The sequence below is a fragment of the Martes martes genome, assembly GCF_963455335.1.
Source record: "Martes martes genome assembly, chromosome: 7".
Classification (NCBI taxonomy): domain Eukaryota; kingdom Metazoa; phylum Chordata; class Mammalia; order Carnivora; family Mustelidae; genus Martes; species Martes martes.
Window position 1 is genome coordinate 139,269,614 of NC_137894.1, and position 17,723 is coordinate 139,287,336.

At 51.5% G+C, this 17,723-nt stretch overlaps 1 protein-coding gene across 5 annotated transcripts in view; it reads right to left on the bottom strand.

Annotated features, from left to right (window-relative positions):
- The window catches only part of BCL11B (BCL11 transcription factor B), a gene marked incomplete at both ends in the record, with an annotated part of 89,467 nt that extends 82,947 nt beyond the window's left edge, over positions 1 to 6,520 (bottom strand). For 4 of the 5 annotated variants that reach the window (XM_080807371.1, XM_080807370.1, XM_080807368.1 and 1 more), the window contains one exon: positions 6,361 to 6,418. In XM_080807371.1, the coding sequence (XP_080663497.1) occupies positions 6,361 to 6,418 (58 nt within the window). Of the gene's footprint in view, positions 1 to 6,360 lie in introns of all 5 variants that reach the window. The other variant, XM_080807367.1, reaches the window with a different exon arrangement.
- Between the last annotated feature and the right edge of the window lie 11,203 nt (positions 6,521 to 17,723).

A 17,723-nucleotide genomic window follows, 5' to 3' on the forward strand; every position in this document is an offset into this window, starting at 1 on the left:
CGATGCTGTTCCCCCCCTCCCCACGCACCCCCTCACACACATACACTGGCTCATGCAGAAGATGCGAGAAGTGTGAAGAAGCATGTCCCTCTGCTTCCGTGGGTCTCCAAATTGCCTGCCGCTGGCTCTCTGTAGGCAGGCCTTTTGGGGAGACTACGGCTCCAGAGAGGCAGTCAACAAATGGCTTTTCTCGGGGAGGGGTAGAGAAACGGGCACCAGGACCTGAGCAGGTCTCAGGGGCATCTGGCTCCCTGGGAAAGAAGAGAGGTACACGGAGTGGGGAGCGGGGTGAGGGGTGGAGGGGGCAGAACACCGAGGACTCCAGACCCCATCGTGGGAGTAAATAAAGAAGTGACAAAGCCATACTCAGAGCAGCTTGATGACAGACATTCATCCCCAGTTCTCTCCCCGTTAAAAAAAATCCATCAGTGTGCCTACAGCTACCACCACCTTCAGAGAGAGATGCTCAGCCGGCAGCAGTCACTTGACTCTGTGGTGCTGGGTGCGGGCCCCAGAGAGCATTCATTTTCCCTTGTCCTCCCCTATGGGACCCCAGCACCAAACCTGGAGTCCCAAGTCCTTGGAGAGCTTCAGCTAAAGGTAGGCCCCAACCGGACAGCCAGGGGGGCCTTCCTCAAGCCACAGGGGAGGCAGGAGGCAGTCTCCAAAGGTCAAGAACCCCATCTCTACCCTCCCCACATGTACTGTTTTTATCAAGCATCGTCATATCTGCGGTCCGTGTTTAGTTACAGCTTGTGAACACTCTCCCAGGTTCCAAGGCAAAGGGCTGGGGATTTCTAAAGTGAATTCTTTTAACGGTTTTCTACAGGCCAAAGGCCACTGCCCAGCCCAAGGCTGCGAGGTGACCGTGCCGCTTCATCTCCTGAGTTGTCAAATGAGCTCGCTGCCGCGATATGCTTACAACTGGCTCAATTCAAACATTAAATGAAGTAGAGAAATCATCAGATAAATTGCCGGCCCTCTGTACAGGAGAGTGAAGGCTCTTTCTCAGCTGATGACAGCACTAGGCTTTTGTCTGACCTAATTTATTTCTCTTTCAGGTTAGAATAAAGCACTCTTTCCTGTCTCAGGGCAACCTCTTCTGCCCATATATTGAACTCAGCCATAAGACTCGAGGTTAACTGTGCTGTCTGCCTATTTCTTGAACTTGGAGAAGACATTATAGATCCAGAAATCCCGTGATCAAAAGCACACATATTCCCCAGCACTAAATTACATGTTTAGGAGAGAAAGAGTCTCATTAAAAGCCATCCATTAAGGGCACTGTTTGGGGTGAAGGGTATTAGCGACGCTGGGTCTAGCAAGCCCATACTCCTTCCAAACAAAGTTTTACACGTTATTTGAGTTGGCATTTGATATCTTTAGGGAATGGTGCTATTTCCCTTAGTACAGTGGGAACATTACCTAATAAATGGAATTGAGAATCCAAGTGTTATAAAACCTGAGCTAAAAGGATTTCCATTCATCAAGCTGTTTTAGGAGCAAGACTCCCAAAAGCAGCAATTCTCGACCGTTTCCTGGGTCTGTGACATGCAACACAGAAATGGACAAAATGATGTACGCTCTTCCCAGACCCCTTCATTCCATCGCGAATGCCTGAACAGTCTAATGGGATTTTCAGAAAGTCGAGACCACAGACTCATGGGGGGGAATGCACCCATTCAAAACTAACCATTTTAATTGTTTAAAAAAAAAAAGGGAAAAGAAGAGAAAAAAAGAAAAATACTCCCATCTGCCTAGTGAGGGCTTATAAATCAATGCCAATAGCTTGAAAATAGATTTCTCAAACTTTATTCTCATTTTGTCCTGCTCGAATCTCCGCAGGAAAATCAATATTACAACTTCACACTTAAGACATTTTGCAGCAAGGCAAACTGCCTCAGCTGCTGATGGAAGCCCGTTCCTGGCCCATTGTAGCGAAGGCGCCAAGCCATGACACGGGCACCGAGCTCCCCCTAGCTGCCAAGTGGCACCAGGCGCAGCTCGGCGGTTCAGGCTTGCCATCAACGAAAAGCCAATTCAACTGAAAGTTTATTTTGGAAAGTATTTTATCACAACAAGCAACAGAGAATGCAAAGCGATCAAGGAAGGAGATGAAAAGGAAGAAGGGAAGGCCTGGTGCAAGACATGTTCTAAGCTAAAAGACAGCGCCAGGAGCTCGAGACTGATAAGGCGCTAGAAACTGGTGCTCTCTACAGTCGGAAGCTGCTATCTGTAAACGAACTGTTCCGCGTGCTTCCATCTCACCTGAGACGCACCGCTAATTACTGTCAGATGCACCCAAAGCTGGCCTTTCTCTCCGGTCAGGGAGACCCGTGGAGTCCTGCACTGTGGTCGGCAAACAGCCACACCCTGCCAGCTGACCTCAGCCTCCCTCCATGTTCCTAAGGCCAGCTTCACCAAAGCGACTGCATTCACTCTAGCACTTGAGCAATGACTCGTTTTCTTGTCCGAAATATTCTGGAGGCCACACAAAAATCGCCAAGGCCAAAGCACAGGCAGATAGCAAGCTCCCACCCTCAAAGAAAGAAATATGCATATGTACATAATATTCAGGGAGGGAAAGAATACCCTTTAAAAATATTAAGGGTTGTTAAAATACGCTCACGGCTGTTTTCTCTCAGGTGTGAATTACAAATGAATAAAATCATCCTGGCATAACACCTTTGATGAACACATTTTTATTCTCCCGTGGAATCAGAGCAGCTGACTTATATCACACTTCTAATGATATGGGGTTCCCTTCTGTGCAGAAGGGAGACAAACTTCACTCCCCCTCCCCCTGCCAACTATCCCCCCCCAAAAAAGAGGACCCACGTCTTATGAAATTTATCAGAGGCCCAATCTTGAAAGATTGTGGACAACTGGAAATACACTATACCCCAGAGAGTTAAGGTCGTTGTGAACCCAGCCTCCTCCAAAACACACAGCTATAGCAAAACCCAGTTTAAGAGGCAACCATGAAATTGACACAGTTAGCCTAACTTCCGTGTCAAGCCTTGGGTCTCTAGTTGTTTTTGCAAAATCGTGAATTCATACGGAAAATTACTGACCTTCCAAGGAAACCTGTTGGTAGGTTGTTGACAAAAATCACCTTCACTAGTGCTGTATCATTTACTGGAAACGTCTTACTCTTCGGAAGGCCTCAGAGCACCTTCGCGGACCCGACCCTCCCTGTCCTGTCCGGCCCAGGGCCCTTCCCTCCGCCTGATCAGCACTGCCCCTCTTCTTCCCTCCTCACTATTGTCACTGTTGTTTTGTGTTTGTTTTTATTAATAGCTGTGTCTGTTGTGCTCGGGTTCTAAAAGCCATATCCATCTGGGTCAAACATTTTGAAGCAAACCAGAAGCCCAGGTTTTCATCCCCAGCTGTCTCCCACCCTGTTTTATACTTCATTTCTCTTCTCTCGGGCCCTGTCTGTACATTTAACAAGGCTCACTACAGAGCCCTTCTGCAATGCCCCACACCCCAAGATCATTTGCTGTTTGTGTACTCTTCATGTCTCCCAGACCAGCAGTCATCCTAAGTTACATTGTCTCTAAATAACCAGGGGCAGCCACCCCACGGAAGCCACACATTTTGGGTAATTTTAAAATCTAGAATGTGAACCCTCCGGGGTAAGGACTGTGACAGCGCTGGTTCTGCTGGCCAAGGCTCCAGAGCACCCTAAACCCAGGACTCCTGCATCACTGTGGAGAGGCACTTCCGCAGGCCACGCAGCCTCAACTGCATCCAATTCTTGCCATTCTCCTGCCTGCACTCCCACCTCCCGGGTGACACAGGACAAACAGAGAAGCCAGCTGCTTTTTGATAATAAATAGCCTCGTCTGAAAACTGGTTGGACCACTCTCTCTGCTTGACCCCCTGCACATGCCCTGGGCTCCATGTGCCCCTGAAAGGCAGGCGAGATGTCCTCTGCCCCTGTCTCCTCCTCCTCCTCCTCCTCCTCACCTCCTCTCCTTTGCCTCTCTCTTCTCCCTCCCTCCCAGCTCCGGTGGCAGCGGCATTTTCCCCAGCACCGTTGCAAGGCTGAGAGAGAAGGGAAACAAATGAAGGATGGAAGGATGTTGCACCAGCAGGCACGCCTTGTCCCCCACGACCAGCTGCCACCAGTCCTTCTGGCCAGGGCTTTCTCTTGATGTCCCAGGAATGCCAGAGGGGAAGAGAGCAAAAGCAAAGCAAACCTACCTGCTTCTTCCCCCCTTACACACAACTGCAAACACTCCTGGCTCCTTTCGATGCTTCCAGCTTGGCAATGGAGCCCTGACGACTCCCCCTTCCCCACCCACCCCCAACCTCCCCCTCCTCAAAAACAACCCTGGCAATTATACAGAGGCTACTAGGGGTAAATTGCCTCCTAGAGAAATTAACCTCTGCAAATACAGACATTGTAACAACCAGTACACCACCTAAAGGGGGGGGGGGGTGTGAGGGATAAGCAATGGTTTTGGCTAGGTAAAGGACGAAATGTCAACTGGCCAAAAGGACCTTGATCAAGCCAGGCTCAAATCTGGTTGTAAAACATTTTGTTTAAAATGCAACCAGTGAGTCTTCTTTGATGTTACAATGGTGAAAAATAAAAGAGAAGTTCTCTTCCCTCCCTCCAAAAACGAATCCCTCTCCCAAGGCAAACCCCACTTTAAAATCTATTCCCTTCCCCAAAAAACAATAATAAATCCACAAATTCTTACTAATGTATGTGCTGTAACAAAGGAGAGGTGGCAGCAGCAAATGCTCCGAGCAGATGGCTCCTGTGCTGGGTGTTCAGGGGAGGGGAGAGCCCCTTTTATATATTTATTTATTTATTTAAATTTTTTAAAATATAACATAAATATTCGGCTCTCGGCCGCCCCGCAGCCAGTCCTCGGCTGCGGCTGGACGCGCAGCCCTCTCCAGCTCCGCAAGGGCTGCCCGGCCCCAGCCCCAGCCCCAGCCCGACGAGGTGCTCCAAGGATTACAGGAACACAACCTGCCCACGGTCTCGATGGCACTCAGAGAATGTTTTATTTCTATTGCAATCAAAAAAAAAAAAAAAAAAAAAGGCAACGGCGACCTGGGCACCGCGAGAGAAAGGACCGCGGGGAGATGTTCGTGCGCCGCGAAGCAGCAGCCCCGCGGGCTGCGTGCGCCGGGCAGGGAGCGCTGCGAGCCGACCTTCGCGTGCAACTGCGCGGGTACTCGGGGCGAGCTCCCCTGCAAACACCGTACCTGGCCCGCTCGCGCTCGCTTTTTTCCTTTTCTAAATAAACCCAATTGGGGCGCTGGAAGCTGCTGAGTCTCTGACCCGCTGCCTGACTTTGCCTGCCCGGCCACTTGCTTGAAATCCACACGATTTCGACCGGTGGATTTCCACTGCGACCTGCCTTGTTTATTTAGAGAAGGAAGATGAAAGATACTGAGATAGAAAGATGGGTAAGAGATTGATAGGTATCGTCTCCTTTTTTTCCCCCTCCCCTTTCTTTTTTCTTCTTTTTATTCTTTCCCCCTATTTTACAAGCACATCTCTGCCTTCCTCATCCTTGCTGACAATCCTTCTTTTTCCCCCATGGCGAGGCTTTTTCACCAAGCCCCAATCCACCTTTTTTTTTTCTTTTTTTCTTTCTTTCTTTTTTTTTTTTTTTGGAGTGGGGGATAGAAGACAAGATCATCCCAGGAGACAGACGGAGGTGGGGAAATGAGGGGGGGGGGGGCATGAGCCCAGCAAACAGCCGCGCAGCTGGATTCTTTTGCAAATAGCAAGAGGAGGGGAGAGAAAGGCGGCGGCGGAATCCTAGGACCGGCGTGGCCGGCGCCCTGCCCCGCCGGGTGCAGCGACCGAGGACTCGGAGCCCGCAGCCGCCCCTCGCCCTGCGTCTCCCCTAGGCCGAAGCGCACCCCGCTCTCCTCCGCCCGCGCCGTCAGCGCGGACCCACGCGCTCGCCAACTTTTCCCCACTTCCCGGCTCCCCCCTCCCCCTCCGCTCCCCCAGCCCCCTCCCCCTCCTCTCCAAACCCCGCCACCAGCGCCGCCGCCGCCACACACGCCGCTCGGAGGGGCGAGCGTCCAGCCGGGCTCCGCGTGCACACACACCTCCTCCAGCCTTCGCGCCCCCTCCCCGGCCCGGAGCCCGCTCCGCAGGCCCTCGAGCCCGAAGCGCGTCTGACTGCACAGCGCTCCGACTCCAAGGGCTTCAAAGAAACTTTCCTATGCCCCCCCGCCCCCCACCAATGCTCTGGGCCGCCGCGGCTGCCTCTGCTAGCCCGCGGGCGGCCCCGGCGCTCGGCCCGGCTCTGTGTACCCAGCCCCGGGCACCCGGAGCCCCATCCTCCGGCCCCTGGCGCGCACGCCGCAGACACTTACGGGTGATGAGCTCCCTCTGGGACAAGTGCTGCGGGTTGCCCTGTTTGCGGCGGGACATTGCCCCGGCATCTATTCTGGCATCGCCCGGAGAGCTGCACTGATGGGGGTAGCCGGGGGAGGGGGTCCGAGCCGCCGCCGCCGCCGCCGCCGCCGCTGCCGCTGCCGCTGCCGCCGCCGCCGCCGCTGCCGCTGCCGCCGCCGCCGCCGCCGCCGCGCCTCCTCGCCTCCTCCTCTGCCCGGGTTGGTGTTTTGTTTTTTTTTTCCCCCCCTTCCTCTCTTGCCCTCTCTTCCTCCTCTTCTTCTTCTGTATTTTGCTCTTTCTTCTATGCTGTTTTTTGCTTTGTTTTGCAAAAAGAAAAAGAAGGAAAAAAAGGAAAGAAAAATCTCTCGATCCAAAATAGGAGAAAGAGGCAAAAAAAAAAAAAAATCTGCTGTTGCTTGCCGCGAGCTGGCTGGTTTCTTTAAAAATATATTCTTTTGAAGGAAAAAAATCGCTTACACTTCTTCAAACTGCTTGGCCTCCTGGACTTCCAAATGTCTTCTTGAACTTAACCGGATTTTGCACCGGCTCCTGACACTTTCTTTCAGGGTCTGGTAGGTGGAAAGCGCACTTCTACCAGGAGGGGGGGGGGGTGGGGGAGAAAAAATGCAAACAAATAAAAAAAAATAAAAGAAGAAAAAGAAAAAAAAAGCAAAGAAAACTTGGGGACTTGTCTCGTACCCCTTCACCCCGCCCCCTCAAAAAACCCAAAGCAATGTAAAACTGCCCCGGTTCGGTTGTTTCTGGGCTTTCTGCGGGCTGCCTGTTTTTTTCTCGGAGACTGACCCTTCCGAGGCTCTGGGGGGACTCCAGGAGCGGCTCCTTCCCAGTTCACCTGGCAGGCTGGCGCCGGCCGGAGAAGCTGCCGGGTCCCCGCGAGCGCTCCCCAGCGCTCCCCTGGCGCCGCGGGCCCGGGGGGAGCGGGCCTGAGGGGCGGCTCGCCCAGTGCGCCTGGGTCGGTGCGGGCGCGGACTGGGAGCTATAGATTGCAACGTGAAGATGGCGGAGTCCGGGTTCTCTGGGAGCTCTCGGTCTCTCTATGGCTGGGGCTGCCTCTGTACAATGGGATAAAATTCAAGTTCAAGTGCGGACGTGACGTTTAATCTGCACTAGAGACAAAAAGACCCAGAGAGTCGGAGCACTGGGGGCGACTAGCGGTGGCTTTTTAACATTGTACCCTGTAAGAGAACAAGAAAGCACACACAGAGACACGCGCGCGCGCGCGCGCACACACACACACACACACACACACACACTCGCCCGTGCGCACACCCGCAGTCCAGGCCGGCCACACGTGCAAACAGCGTTTTTGTGCGCTCCTCTTCTCCCCGTGCACTGGCAGCGCAAAAGGGGAGGGGGAGGAGGATATTTTTAAATAAAAGAAAATCCTCTTCATCCCTCCTCCCCTCCTGGGAGCAGGACCCCCCTGAGAAGGGAGGAGGAGAGCTGAGTGCGTGGAAGTAAGTTGAATCAACGCTAGTCCCCACCCACCCATCCAAAATCTCTTCTGGATTGAAAGGGGGAGGGACTGTGTAAAAGGATTGGGGTCGACACGGGAACTGGGGGCGATGGTCAGCGTGTTTCACCTCGCTGGAGAAGTAGCTTGGTTGGTTTTACTTTTGTTTTATTGGGGGGGTCGGGGTTAAACTTCCAAAAGTGTCTCCATAGAAATCCTGATATTACAAACTCTGGGAGAGCCAAGTGGACAAAATAAAAGACACTGAGAGAAGGAAAGAATTTAGAGCACAGTCGGGGGAGAGGGAACACGAGACCTTGTGTGAGTCCCATTCCGAAAGGAATATTCATCTGAGTCTTTTCGCTCCCCCCATTAACTCCGTGGGGTCAAACACGGGCCCCCCCCCAGGCCTGGGTCTGTGGAAGCGTGGGGGTAAGGGGACAGGGCTCCGCGTGGGAGAGGGACTTGCACCGGCTGACCCAGAAGTGGGCGTGGCCAAAATCGCTGAAGAAGATATATCAGGTCCCCCAGTCCCCTCTCGCCCCCCTAACAATTACTGAAACCTGGAAGTAACGGGCGCCCCCGCCCCCCCCACACCCACGTCCTGTGTGCCTCCGCCCAGGGCAGGAGTTGAAATCGCCCCTTATACTGGGAAGGACACAGCTGCCTTGTCAGCCGTTTGATCTCCAGCCGGCGAGGACAAGAGCAGTTGTGCGGGACTGTCCGTGGCCTGGGGACAAGGCCAGGCCGCAGCCGCGTGGACATCGCCCCCATCCCGCGCCCCGTCCCTCCCCAAGCCGCGGCCAACTTCATCTGTATGATGACCTGCCTCCATGGCTGGGCGCGCTAGGCGCTGGGCCCCTCTCCCATCTCAGGGTACCTCTGGTCTGGGCCGAGAGGCGGCCCGGGCGGGTCGGGGCCTGGCTCAGGGCTGGGCTTCGCCCTCGAGGCCAGCTGCACCCACCCCACCCCGCCCCCAGGCCGGGCTCTGGCGGCTACACTCAAGCGAGTGGCTGGGCGGTGACGCCTCCGGGCGCACCGCCTCTCTCGGGTCCTTTCCCTTGGGGGACACACGGAGTTTTTGCTCGCCCTCAAGGTCTTGGGTGGGGCGAAGGTACCAACAACTTAGAACGAAGTGAGAACTGAAAGAACTCCCTGCCCAAACCACCCCCCTCCAAAATTTAATAACAATAAAATGTGCCCTAGCATGCAATTTTGCGGACTAGGCTGCAGGGTCGGCATCCGAGGAGGTGGGGACTGGGTAGGGAGGCGTGGGTAGGAGTAGGCATTTCCCCCAACCTCGACTACACACAGCTGCCCACCACCCCCACCCCACCTCCTCGTGGTCCAAAGTCCAGAAGCACTTCTATCTCTCTCCCCATCTAGCCCCACCGTGAAAAATCTTTCCAGGAAAGTGGCCTAAGTAAGAAAAAATGCTCACACGCACCTTTAATAAACTTCTTGAGAAAACCACAAACTGGTCATCCCAACCCGCCCAGACTCCTAAATTTGGGAGGGCTATCAGCTCTCCGCCTGAGAAGTGGCGTTGTTAAGTCCAGAAAGGGTTAGCGTTTTGCCCAAGGTCACACAGCGCCGGGGGCAGCTCTGACTCAAATCGCAGCGGCGTGCCTGTTGCCCGGCTCCGCCGGCAGTCGGGCGCCCAAAATCCCAACCTGCGACCCTGGCCCTTGGATGCTGATTACAAGGACTGGGGACCCGGTCTGTGGCCTGAGGGAACGCGACAGCCCCCTTCAAGAAAGGGGGGGCCCAACCGCGTAATGCGCAGGACGCTCAGGAACTCCGGCTGCAGCTCGGGCGGCGGGGTCTGCTGAGAGGGCACCCCTGCCCCACCCCTGGCAGGAAGTAGCGGGCAGGGGGGCGGCGCGGGCCGCGACGGACCCGGGGAGTACTTCCTCATTGGCCCCGCGCTGCCCCGACGGCGGGAAGAGGGACGCGCGGGCGGGCCGGCGCAGGACCGGACACGCCGCCACTCGCCGGCGCGCTCCACCTCGCGGCGGCCGGGGAGAGGCCGCCCTGCCCCTGCCCAGCCCTGCGCTGGCCCCCTCGCCCTCTCCTTCCCCCCTCCTCCTTCCTCCCTTTCCTCCTTTGCCGCCGCCTCCTCCTCCTCGCCCGAGAGGCGGCCGGGTGCAGGCAGCGAGCAATCCCAGCTGCCGCTCCAGTCTCCTTTTTTTCCCTCAGCCCGTCTGGCACGGGCATCATTAGCGCTGAAAGCTGTTAATGTCTGGTCTCACAGCTCCCCCTTTAGTCTTGCTGCGCTCTCTGTCTCGCGTTCCACGCCGGATCAATAGCCGCCTCTCCCCGGACCTTAACCTCTCCCCTCGACCCCGCCTGGCTTTGGCAGCTGGCCCCCAGTAATAGGTCCCCTCTCTTGATGCCCAGACAACAAGCAGGCGGTGCGGGAACAACGGGTGGCGGAGGTTGGGCCCTACTCTTGACTCAGGACCCTAGATAGGCAGGGTGTCCAGTACCCTGCACACACGCACTCCCACCCCACCCCTTGATCTACCAAACCCTTTTACAGGATAAAAGTCACTCCCATCCCCAAAGAGGGGAGGGGTGTGTGTGTGTGTGTGTGCGCGCGCGCAGGTGCTTAACATAGGAAAATATAAGAAGTACAGTACAAATGTGCTCGTGAAGGAATATTACAATACCTCAGACTCATTTCTCCACTACCTTCTATGGGCCTACTGTGTGCCTGGCCCAGGACTGGGGCTTTGTGCAGACTAGAACCAGAAGGAAAGAAATGCCATATTTTCTGCACTATCTGAAAGAAAGAAAAAACAGCAGATGTCAAAAGGCTTTTTGAACTCACAAATATTTCCCTGCTTTTCTTTTTCTAGCTTCACAGTGCATTCCAGCAGATAATCCCCCATATTCTCAGTCACTTTAAATTTCTTTATAGAGGAGTAGCTCAGAAATCATAAATCATTTCATCAAATCAGAGTGCATTTTCATTAACCTCGTGTGGGGTTCTGATTCCCTGCGTGTGCTGCGTGTTGCACTCCATGCAGTGGGGACAGATTAAACAGACACGTGACCCCCTAAGCCAGGCTTCTTGTTTGAAATTCTTTGAATGATTCTCAATATTTAGCTCTTAGCTGAGGTGGGGCTCTATTCGAGATCCTACAATGTTATCTTTGCCTTCTGAACGGTTATATTTTACATTATGTCTTTGCAAAAATCTGGAAAGAACCAAGATAAGTAGCATCAATAGAAATGGGAACTCCCAATGTTTCTGTAGAAAGAAAATCCACATTTCATTTGTTGTTTTTTTTTTTTTTAAACAGGAATCCACCCCTCTAAAATGTAGTCAAATAACTTTGTAGCAATATAAAAACTGAGCAACACATCTTACCAAATTACTTTGGGCTTCATTTCTGGTGCTTAAAAAGAAAAAAAAAATCTGCAAAAGCAAATCTTTTTATACTCATGGGCGTAGGGCGAACTCAGAAGCCAATTGCCTGTTAATTTCTATACCTCAGGATCTGTAAACAGTATTGACTAGGAAGATAAGGATAAATAAAATGCACCAATCTCATCAGTGGACTGACTGTTTTAACTTTTGAGGAAACTGTAACGGAGGTACAAAGCAAATCATGCTAATATACGTATTAATAAGGCTCTCAAGATGGCCCTATCTCCTTCCTTCCAGTTCTAGAATCTCTAGGAGCTCTCCAATCCAGAAGCATAAAAAGACCGAAAGAGGCCTTTTGCACTTCCTGGCGTATCTTCTAGAATTATTCTAAGCCATTTCTGAAAATTAATGGCAAATTTCTAAATGCCATAAGGACTCAATTAAGGCTGTTCTGGATTTGGAGGGGTTTTTTGCATTGTCAATTTACAGCAGAGGCAGGACCACAAAACTTGCCTTCTAGCAATCATCTGGTTGATTCCCTCCATGTAATGACTTTAGCAACACTGCTTTTGTTAAGACACGGTATTCTTGTACCTTACTTGTTTCTGCAAGTAACACTGGGGCTCGGTACCATGGTAGATTTCTGACTACTGCTTTAAGGACATGAAGCACAGGTAAGCTCTAGGAAAACTAAGAGCCATCACTGCCTGCTGTCTCTATAGCTGCAGCCTGCAGAGGGTTAAACCAAAGTCACTGTTCCTGATTCATGTATTATTTTCCTTAAAAATACTTACCCAACTCTCCGTATATGAAAAAGACTCACACCCACATTGAATGTTCCTAGCTCTGTCCCTGTCATCAGAAATGATATTGAATGGCTCAGTACTAGGGGATCTGGAACTATTTCTACTGCTTTCTCACCTCATTTGGAATTTTCTTGCCTTGCTAATTTTAATTCTGAGTCATCAATTCAAATTTGGTAGGGACTGGCATCACCCAGTTGGTCGACTTGGGAAAAAATATTGTTCACAAAGATGATCAAACTCCACCAAATCCCACCCTCCCCCGCCCCCACATACACAGAGATAAGAGTGACTGGGGGGGGGGGGAGAGTGTGTGTGTGTGTGTGTGTGTGTGTTGCACAGAAAGGGTCTCTCTGCTGCTTTTCCTCTAGTCACTGAGTCTACAAATTGTGTAACTGACAATCCAAAACATACATGGGTGCGGGTGCACACATATGCTAGTTTAAATTCAGTGGTCCGGTGGCCGTCAATCTACCCTATTTGGAGCATAGACAAGGAAGAGAAAGAGAGTTGAAATGGTTCGTTTGGGGAAAGAACCAGGATCCAGAAGGGAATTTTCAGTTCTGAGTCTGGCTGTCAGCCGCTGTCGTCAGGACCGGCACTACGATGAGGTGTCTGGTGATAGGAGATGGGGAGGACCTGGGGATGGAGGCAACAATGATCACCTTCTTAACAAGGGTTTTATGAGGCTGCGAGGATTAATTAGTTTGTATCCTTAAGCAGTTTGAGAAAGAGGAAGTTTCAGTAGATGCTAAACTGGAGTTGTAGATGAGTGTGACTCAGTGGCAAGCTCTGTCCCCACCCCCAATCCCCGGCTCTGAAAACTCCTGTCTGTGCTGTGATGCTCTCTACAAAGGAAGTGGTGGAAAGGGAAGTGAGGGGGAAGTACTCGCTTAGGGAAAAACAGAGAAGGGGAGAGAGGCATGAGTCAGGCTAGCATCCCTCTGAAGGCACAGCTAATAAAAATGCTGCAAGGGGGCGCTTACCCAAAAATGAAAGTAAGAACCAGCCAGCACCTTGCTTCAGATATGCCTTCCAGAGCTGGAAAAGAAAAGGGGATCTGGGAGGGCTCATCCGTTGTGTTGTAGTTTCAGGAACAGCCAGGAATGCTTTCCAGTGAATTTAACAAAGGTACTTTGTATCCTAGAAAACACTTAAGTGGCTTCCCCTCTGTTTAATAGAGAAGGGTTCAGGGTGCAGGATGACAAACCAACAAGCCTCTACAACACCAAGTTTGAACCGCAGGCACGTAACTGGGGATGGAATAATAGATTCAGAGTACGTGGAAGTTATAAAAGTTGTTTCATTGTGGGCATATTAAAACATCGCATCTGCTTGAAGACACACTTTCGGCTCAATTTACAAGGCAGACAATTTGCTACAACAAAAGATAATTAATGCCACCCAGGGAAAACCGAGACGCTGGGTTGCTGTGCATTCTGGTATTAGTTTAATCTGGGTCCTTTAAAAAAGATGATTTCACTGTGATTTTAAGCCGCGGGGATCACTGCTCCAACAATGGCTTCTAAAATACAGCTGTGGCAGTACCATTTCCCATTTGAACTTGAGACAAAGCCCCTCCTCCCCTTCTACATGTGTCCTACAGTGGGACCCGAGACAGGAGCACGGACACCCATCTCTTACCTGTCTCCACTGGGCTGCCATAGAAAGACGGCAGATTTATGGTCCATGGTGGGTTTTTGGTTTTTTTGTTTTTTGTTTTAATCTGAATTTGGACCTCCGTACTCATATGGGTAGACTTCTCGGCTGTTGGGATTCAGCACAGGCATCTGCAGTTTCATTATTTGTATCTGCTTAACAGGAACAATTAGAGAACTGAGGAGTGAGGACGCCTGCTTGGGGACCATTTCGGTATTGTACCCAGACCACACATTCCGGCTGGGAAGGAACACAGTAATGCAGAAAGCATTAGTGGATTTAACACTCTGCATTGCGTTTGGGGAATCGAATTGTCGATGTTTCTGGCAAGAACTCATACTCCAGTTGAAATCTATCAAACACCTTAATTAGCTGTGGGTACCTACAAGCACCCAAACCAGAGGCAAGCTGGAAATCAGGAGGAGCAGGAGGAAAGGACAGGAGCTGCACGGAGGAAGCAGCACGGGGCCCCTCCCTCCGACCCCTCCCCCCCCCCCATCCTGTGGTGGCCTAGGCCTCCTCTGTTCACAGACCAGGGTGCAGGGGCTGGTCTGACACGGGACAAGCCCAGGCTTTCACCGGGGCAGCCTTGGGGAAGCCGGCAGAGGACATCCAGACCATGTGCTGGGTGTTGGCGAACGGGACGGGAAGAGACCACAGTGACACAGAGCTGTTGCCCACGGTAACTGGAGTCTTTTCCTCAGCCAACCGTTCCACCTGGACCTCAGCACAAATTATTGTTTTCAATTACCACCTGTGTATTCCTTCCCATTCAACTTATTGATGTAAAATTACAGCTACACCGGTATAAATAAGTTATGCTGCAGTTGTAAAATGGAAGAAATTCTGTTGTAGCAATTATGTTCAGCAAGATGACAAAATAAATTTCCAGAGCGGTGCCTGCAGTAACCTGGGGAATTTAAACCTCATAATTTCCATTCATTTCAGATAATTTGGAGTAATTTCTATATGTAATAACTTTGTAATGAAAAACACAGCGGTGCTGAAGTGATTTTGCTCCACTTTTTTCTCCTATGGTATACATGGCACAAAATAAATGATAAAAATAATATTTCCTTTTTATATGTGTGTGTGTTGAGTAATTCCTTCAGCAAAAAAATCATAAACTAATACCCAGACTAAATCTCTGTCCACAAAATGAAAAATAAATTGAGTTAAAGAAAGTGAAAAAGTATGAAAGGCTTTGGATGTTTTATTGTGAGCTTATTGAATTGTCTTATTCCCATGCTCCTTCTGATCTCTAAGGGTTACAGTTCCCAAGTAAGGGGCAGAGGCACACGGGCCCCCAAACTCCCAGGCTGAGGCTGCGGGGGACCCCCAAAGCTAGGACGGCCGTGCCAGTTGGCGGCCATCTCTCCCCCAGAAGCACTAGAAAACACAGTCTCTTCCTGAGATGAGCTGGGCTGTGCCTGGCTGCCACTCCCCACCAAGCTCTTTCGTTGCAACTTTTCCGGTGACGAGAAAGGACCTGCTAGGCTGGACAGTGGTCACATAGATCCTCCTTTAAGAAAACACATGGCCCAGGTTCCCTAGCTGCATCTGTGCCCTGCCCAGCCTCTGATGGTGACACGCACCATGCATGTACATGGCCCTTGAACATCCCCATAATGCAGTGAGAGCTCCCGCCGAATTGTTCGAAGGTGACAAGCATCACAGTGGCTGCATTAGACCCCAGCCCCAAGCCGGCAGCTGCAGCCAGCAGTACCGTGCCCATCAAGGGCTTCCTCTGAGTGAAAAAATGGACACTGGGGCTGGATAAGGCATCCATCCCCTAAGCCCTGCCTGCCAGGAGTGACAGCCAGGCCAGTTGTCCAAAGGCATCTCCCCACCAGCCAAAAGGGCTGCCTGCTGTGTCAACCCCCGCTCCCTCCACAGCCCTGCACTACATGCAGCCAGGGGCACAGACCTGGTATCTCAGGCTGAGTAAAAGGCCCGTGGGAGCTGCATGGTCTGGGGAGAGAGGGGAGGGTATTCATTTCTCCACTAGGTGATCTCCCTTGTCAGGCAGGGCTTCAGAACACCCGTGGGCTTGCTGTCTCAGCAGAGGCAAGCAGGCCTGGCCCAGGATCTAGCACAGAGCAATCACTTCATCACCATCACTGATTTCATCTTTTCAACAGCACTGACAGGGTGCCTGCTCTGTGCCCAGCACCATGTGGGATGCTGGGCCCCAGAGATGGCAGCACTGTGTGATGGTTAGGACTCGGGTTCCTCATTCAGACAAACTTGAATTTGTCAGGTTTGTCACCACTCCTGCTCTGAGGAATATACAAGGTAAAGCAGAAGTCGGTGACATGATGATAGGACTATTCGAGATCTAATACAACCCACCAAAAGTACTCCAACAGTACTTGAGACTTGTTGTCTCAAGTGACACGGGAGCAAAGGAATAAGGTGCACAGATGACAGGAGTCTCCAAGACCCCCAAGGCCTATTAGGTCAGAGAGATGGTCTAATGACACTGTTGGGTGGTTTATCTTATCTTATCTGGAACACAAGGACCTTCATATGCAGGAAACCCCAGGCAAGCTGCTAAGAGGCAGGACCAGAACAAACAGCAGGCTGTCTCTACCTACAACAGCACCAGTCTCCACCCAGACTCAGTTTCCAGCCCTCCTGCAAGGCCACCACAGCAGGCAGCCGGAAACACCACCAGATGTGGAAGAAGAATGGCAAAGGCCAAGTCAATGCAGGATGAGGACACAGAGGGAGAAAGAGAAAATTAAAACAGAAACAAGGTCTACAATAGGGTCCATAGGAAAAGCTTTTTTTCTTTTCATTCAGGATGGCAAAATCCAGAAAAACATGACCATGGCTCTGAAACCAAATAACAGAAGTGGAGAAAAATGGGAGGAAGGACAGATAAAGATCTAGAGATATTAAGTCCCAAAGAGAACTGACCAGAAGAAAGGGGCCTGTACAGTGAGAGGGGATGGAGTAGCCAGCGGAACTCCCAGTGAGATTCTGAAACAGACAAGTAACTCACAGAGATGCAGAGTGTTACAGGGGACAAAGGCCTTCCCCGTCCCTGCTTGTGTCTGCGCTTCCAGCAACCTTGGGAGTCGTGCAGGGTAGGACACAAGCAACTCGATGCACACCTCTGGAGAGGTGCAGGTTCTGGTCCCCACTGGGGCCACTGGGAGCTGAAGACCTCACGCAAGCAGCTTCCCTTCTTGGCGTCCCAGGTCCTCCTGTACCACATCTGAGACTGTCATGAAGAGTATGTCAGATCATCTGTCCACAGAGCCTGGCACACAGTAGGTGTGTAGTAAATAATATACACTATTAATTTGGAAGCCTTGTACTGGGCTCTGGAGGAGAACCTCGTCCACCTGGTCTAGGACACACACTTCAGCTCTTCATCTCAAGCATGAAAAGAGTAATTCGCCGCAGGTTTCACTCGTGAATAAATCCAACAAATATTGATGAACCTCCTACTTTGTGCCAGAGACCCAGCTAACCTCTGGAGTCCTTATTGGCCAGTGGGTTGCCACACAGACAGACAGGGCGTGCCTCTTCTCCGAGTAGGTCTTCAAGGAGTGAGCCAGCTAGACCTCAGTACAAGACTAATAATCAGCAAATCGGCATGGGGGCTGAAAAAGCCGAGCCCACAGAACAAAGGCTGGGGGGAAGACTCTCAGTATGTTAGTACGTGTCACTTGAGAGACAGGGACCACAGAGCCACCGGTCATTCCCTCCTGGTAGTCCTGAAATTCCCCAGAATCAGCACTGATGCCTTTTATGGTCAGCCCCCCAAAAGTTAAAAAAAAGTTGCAGCAGCAGTGCTTTGAAGGGGGGGAGCCTCCTGTGGAAATAAGACTGGAAGGAGATATAGGAATGGCAGCACTACTAGGTTAGGGTTATGGGATTAGAAGGGCTTTTAGAAGAACTTCATTTCCCAAACCTTCTAAAATGTCATTAAGGACTTGCCATTTTGTTTTTGTTTTTGTTTTTGTTTTTTATAAAGGTTTGTGAGAGAATCAAAGAAGCTGCCAGTGGGCTGTGAAG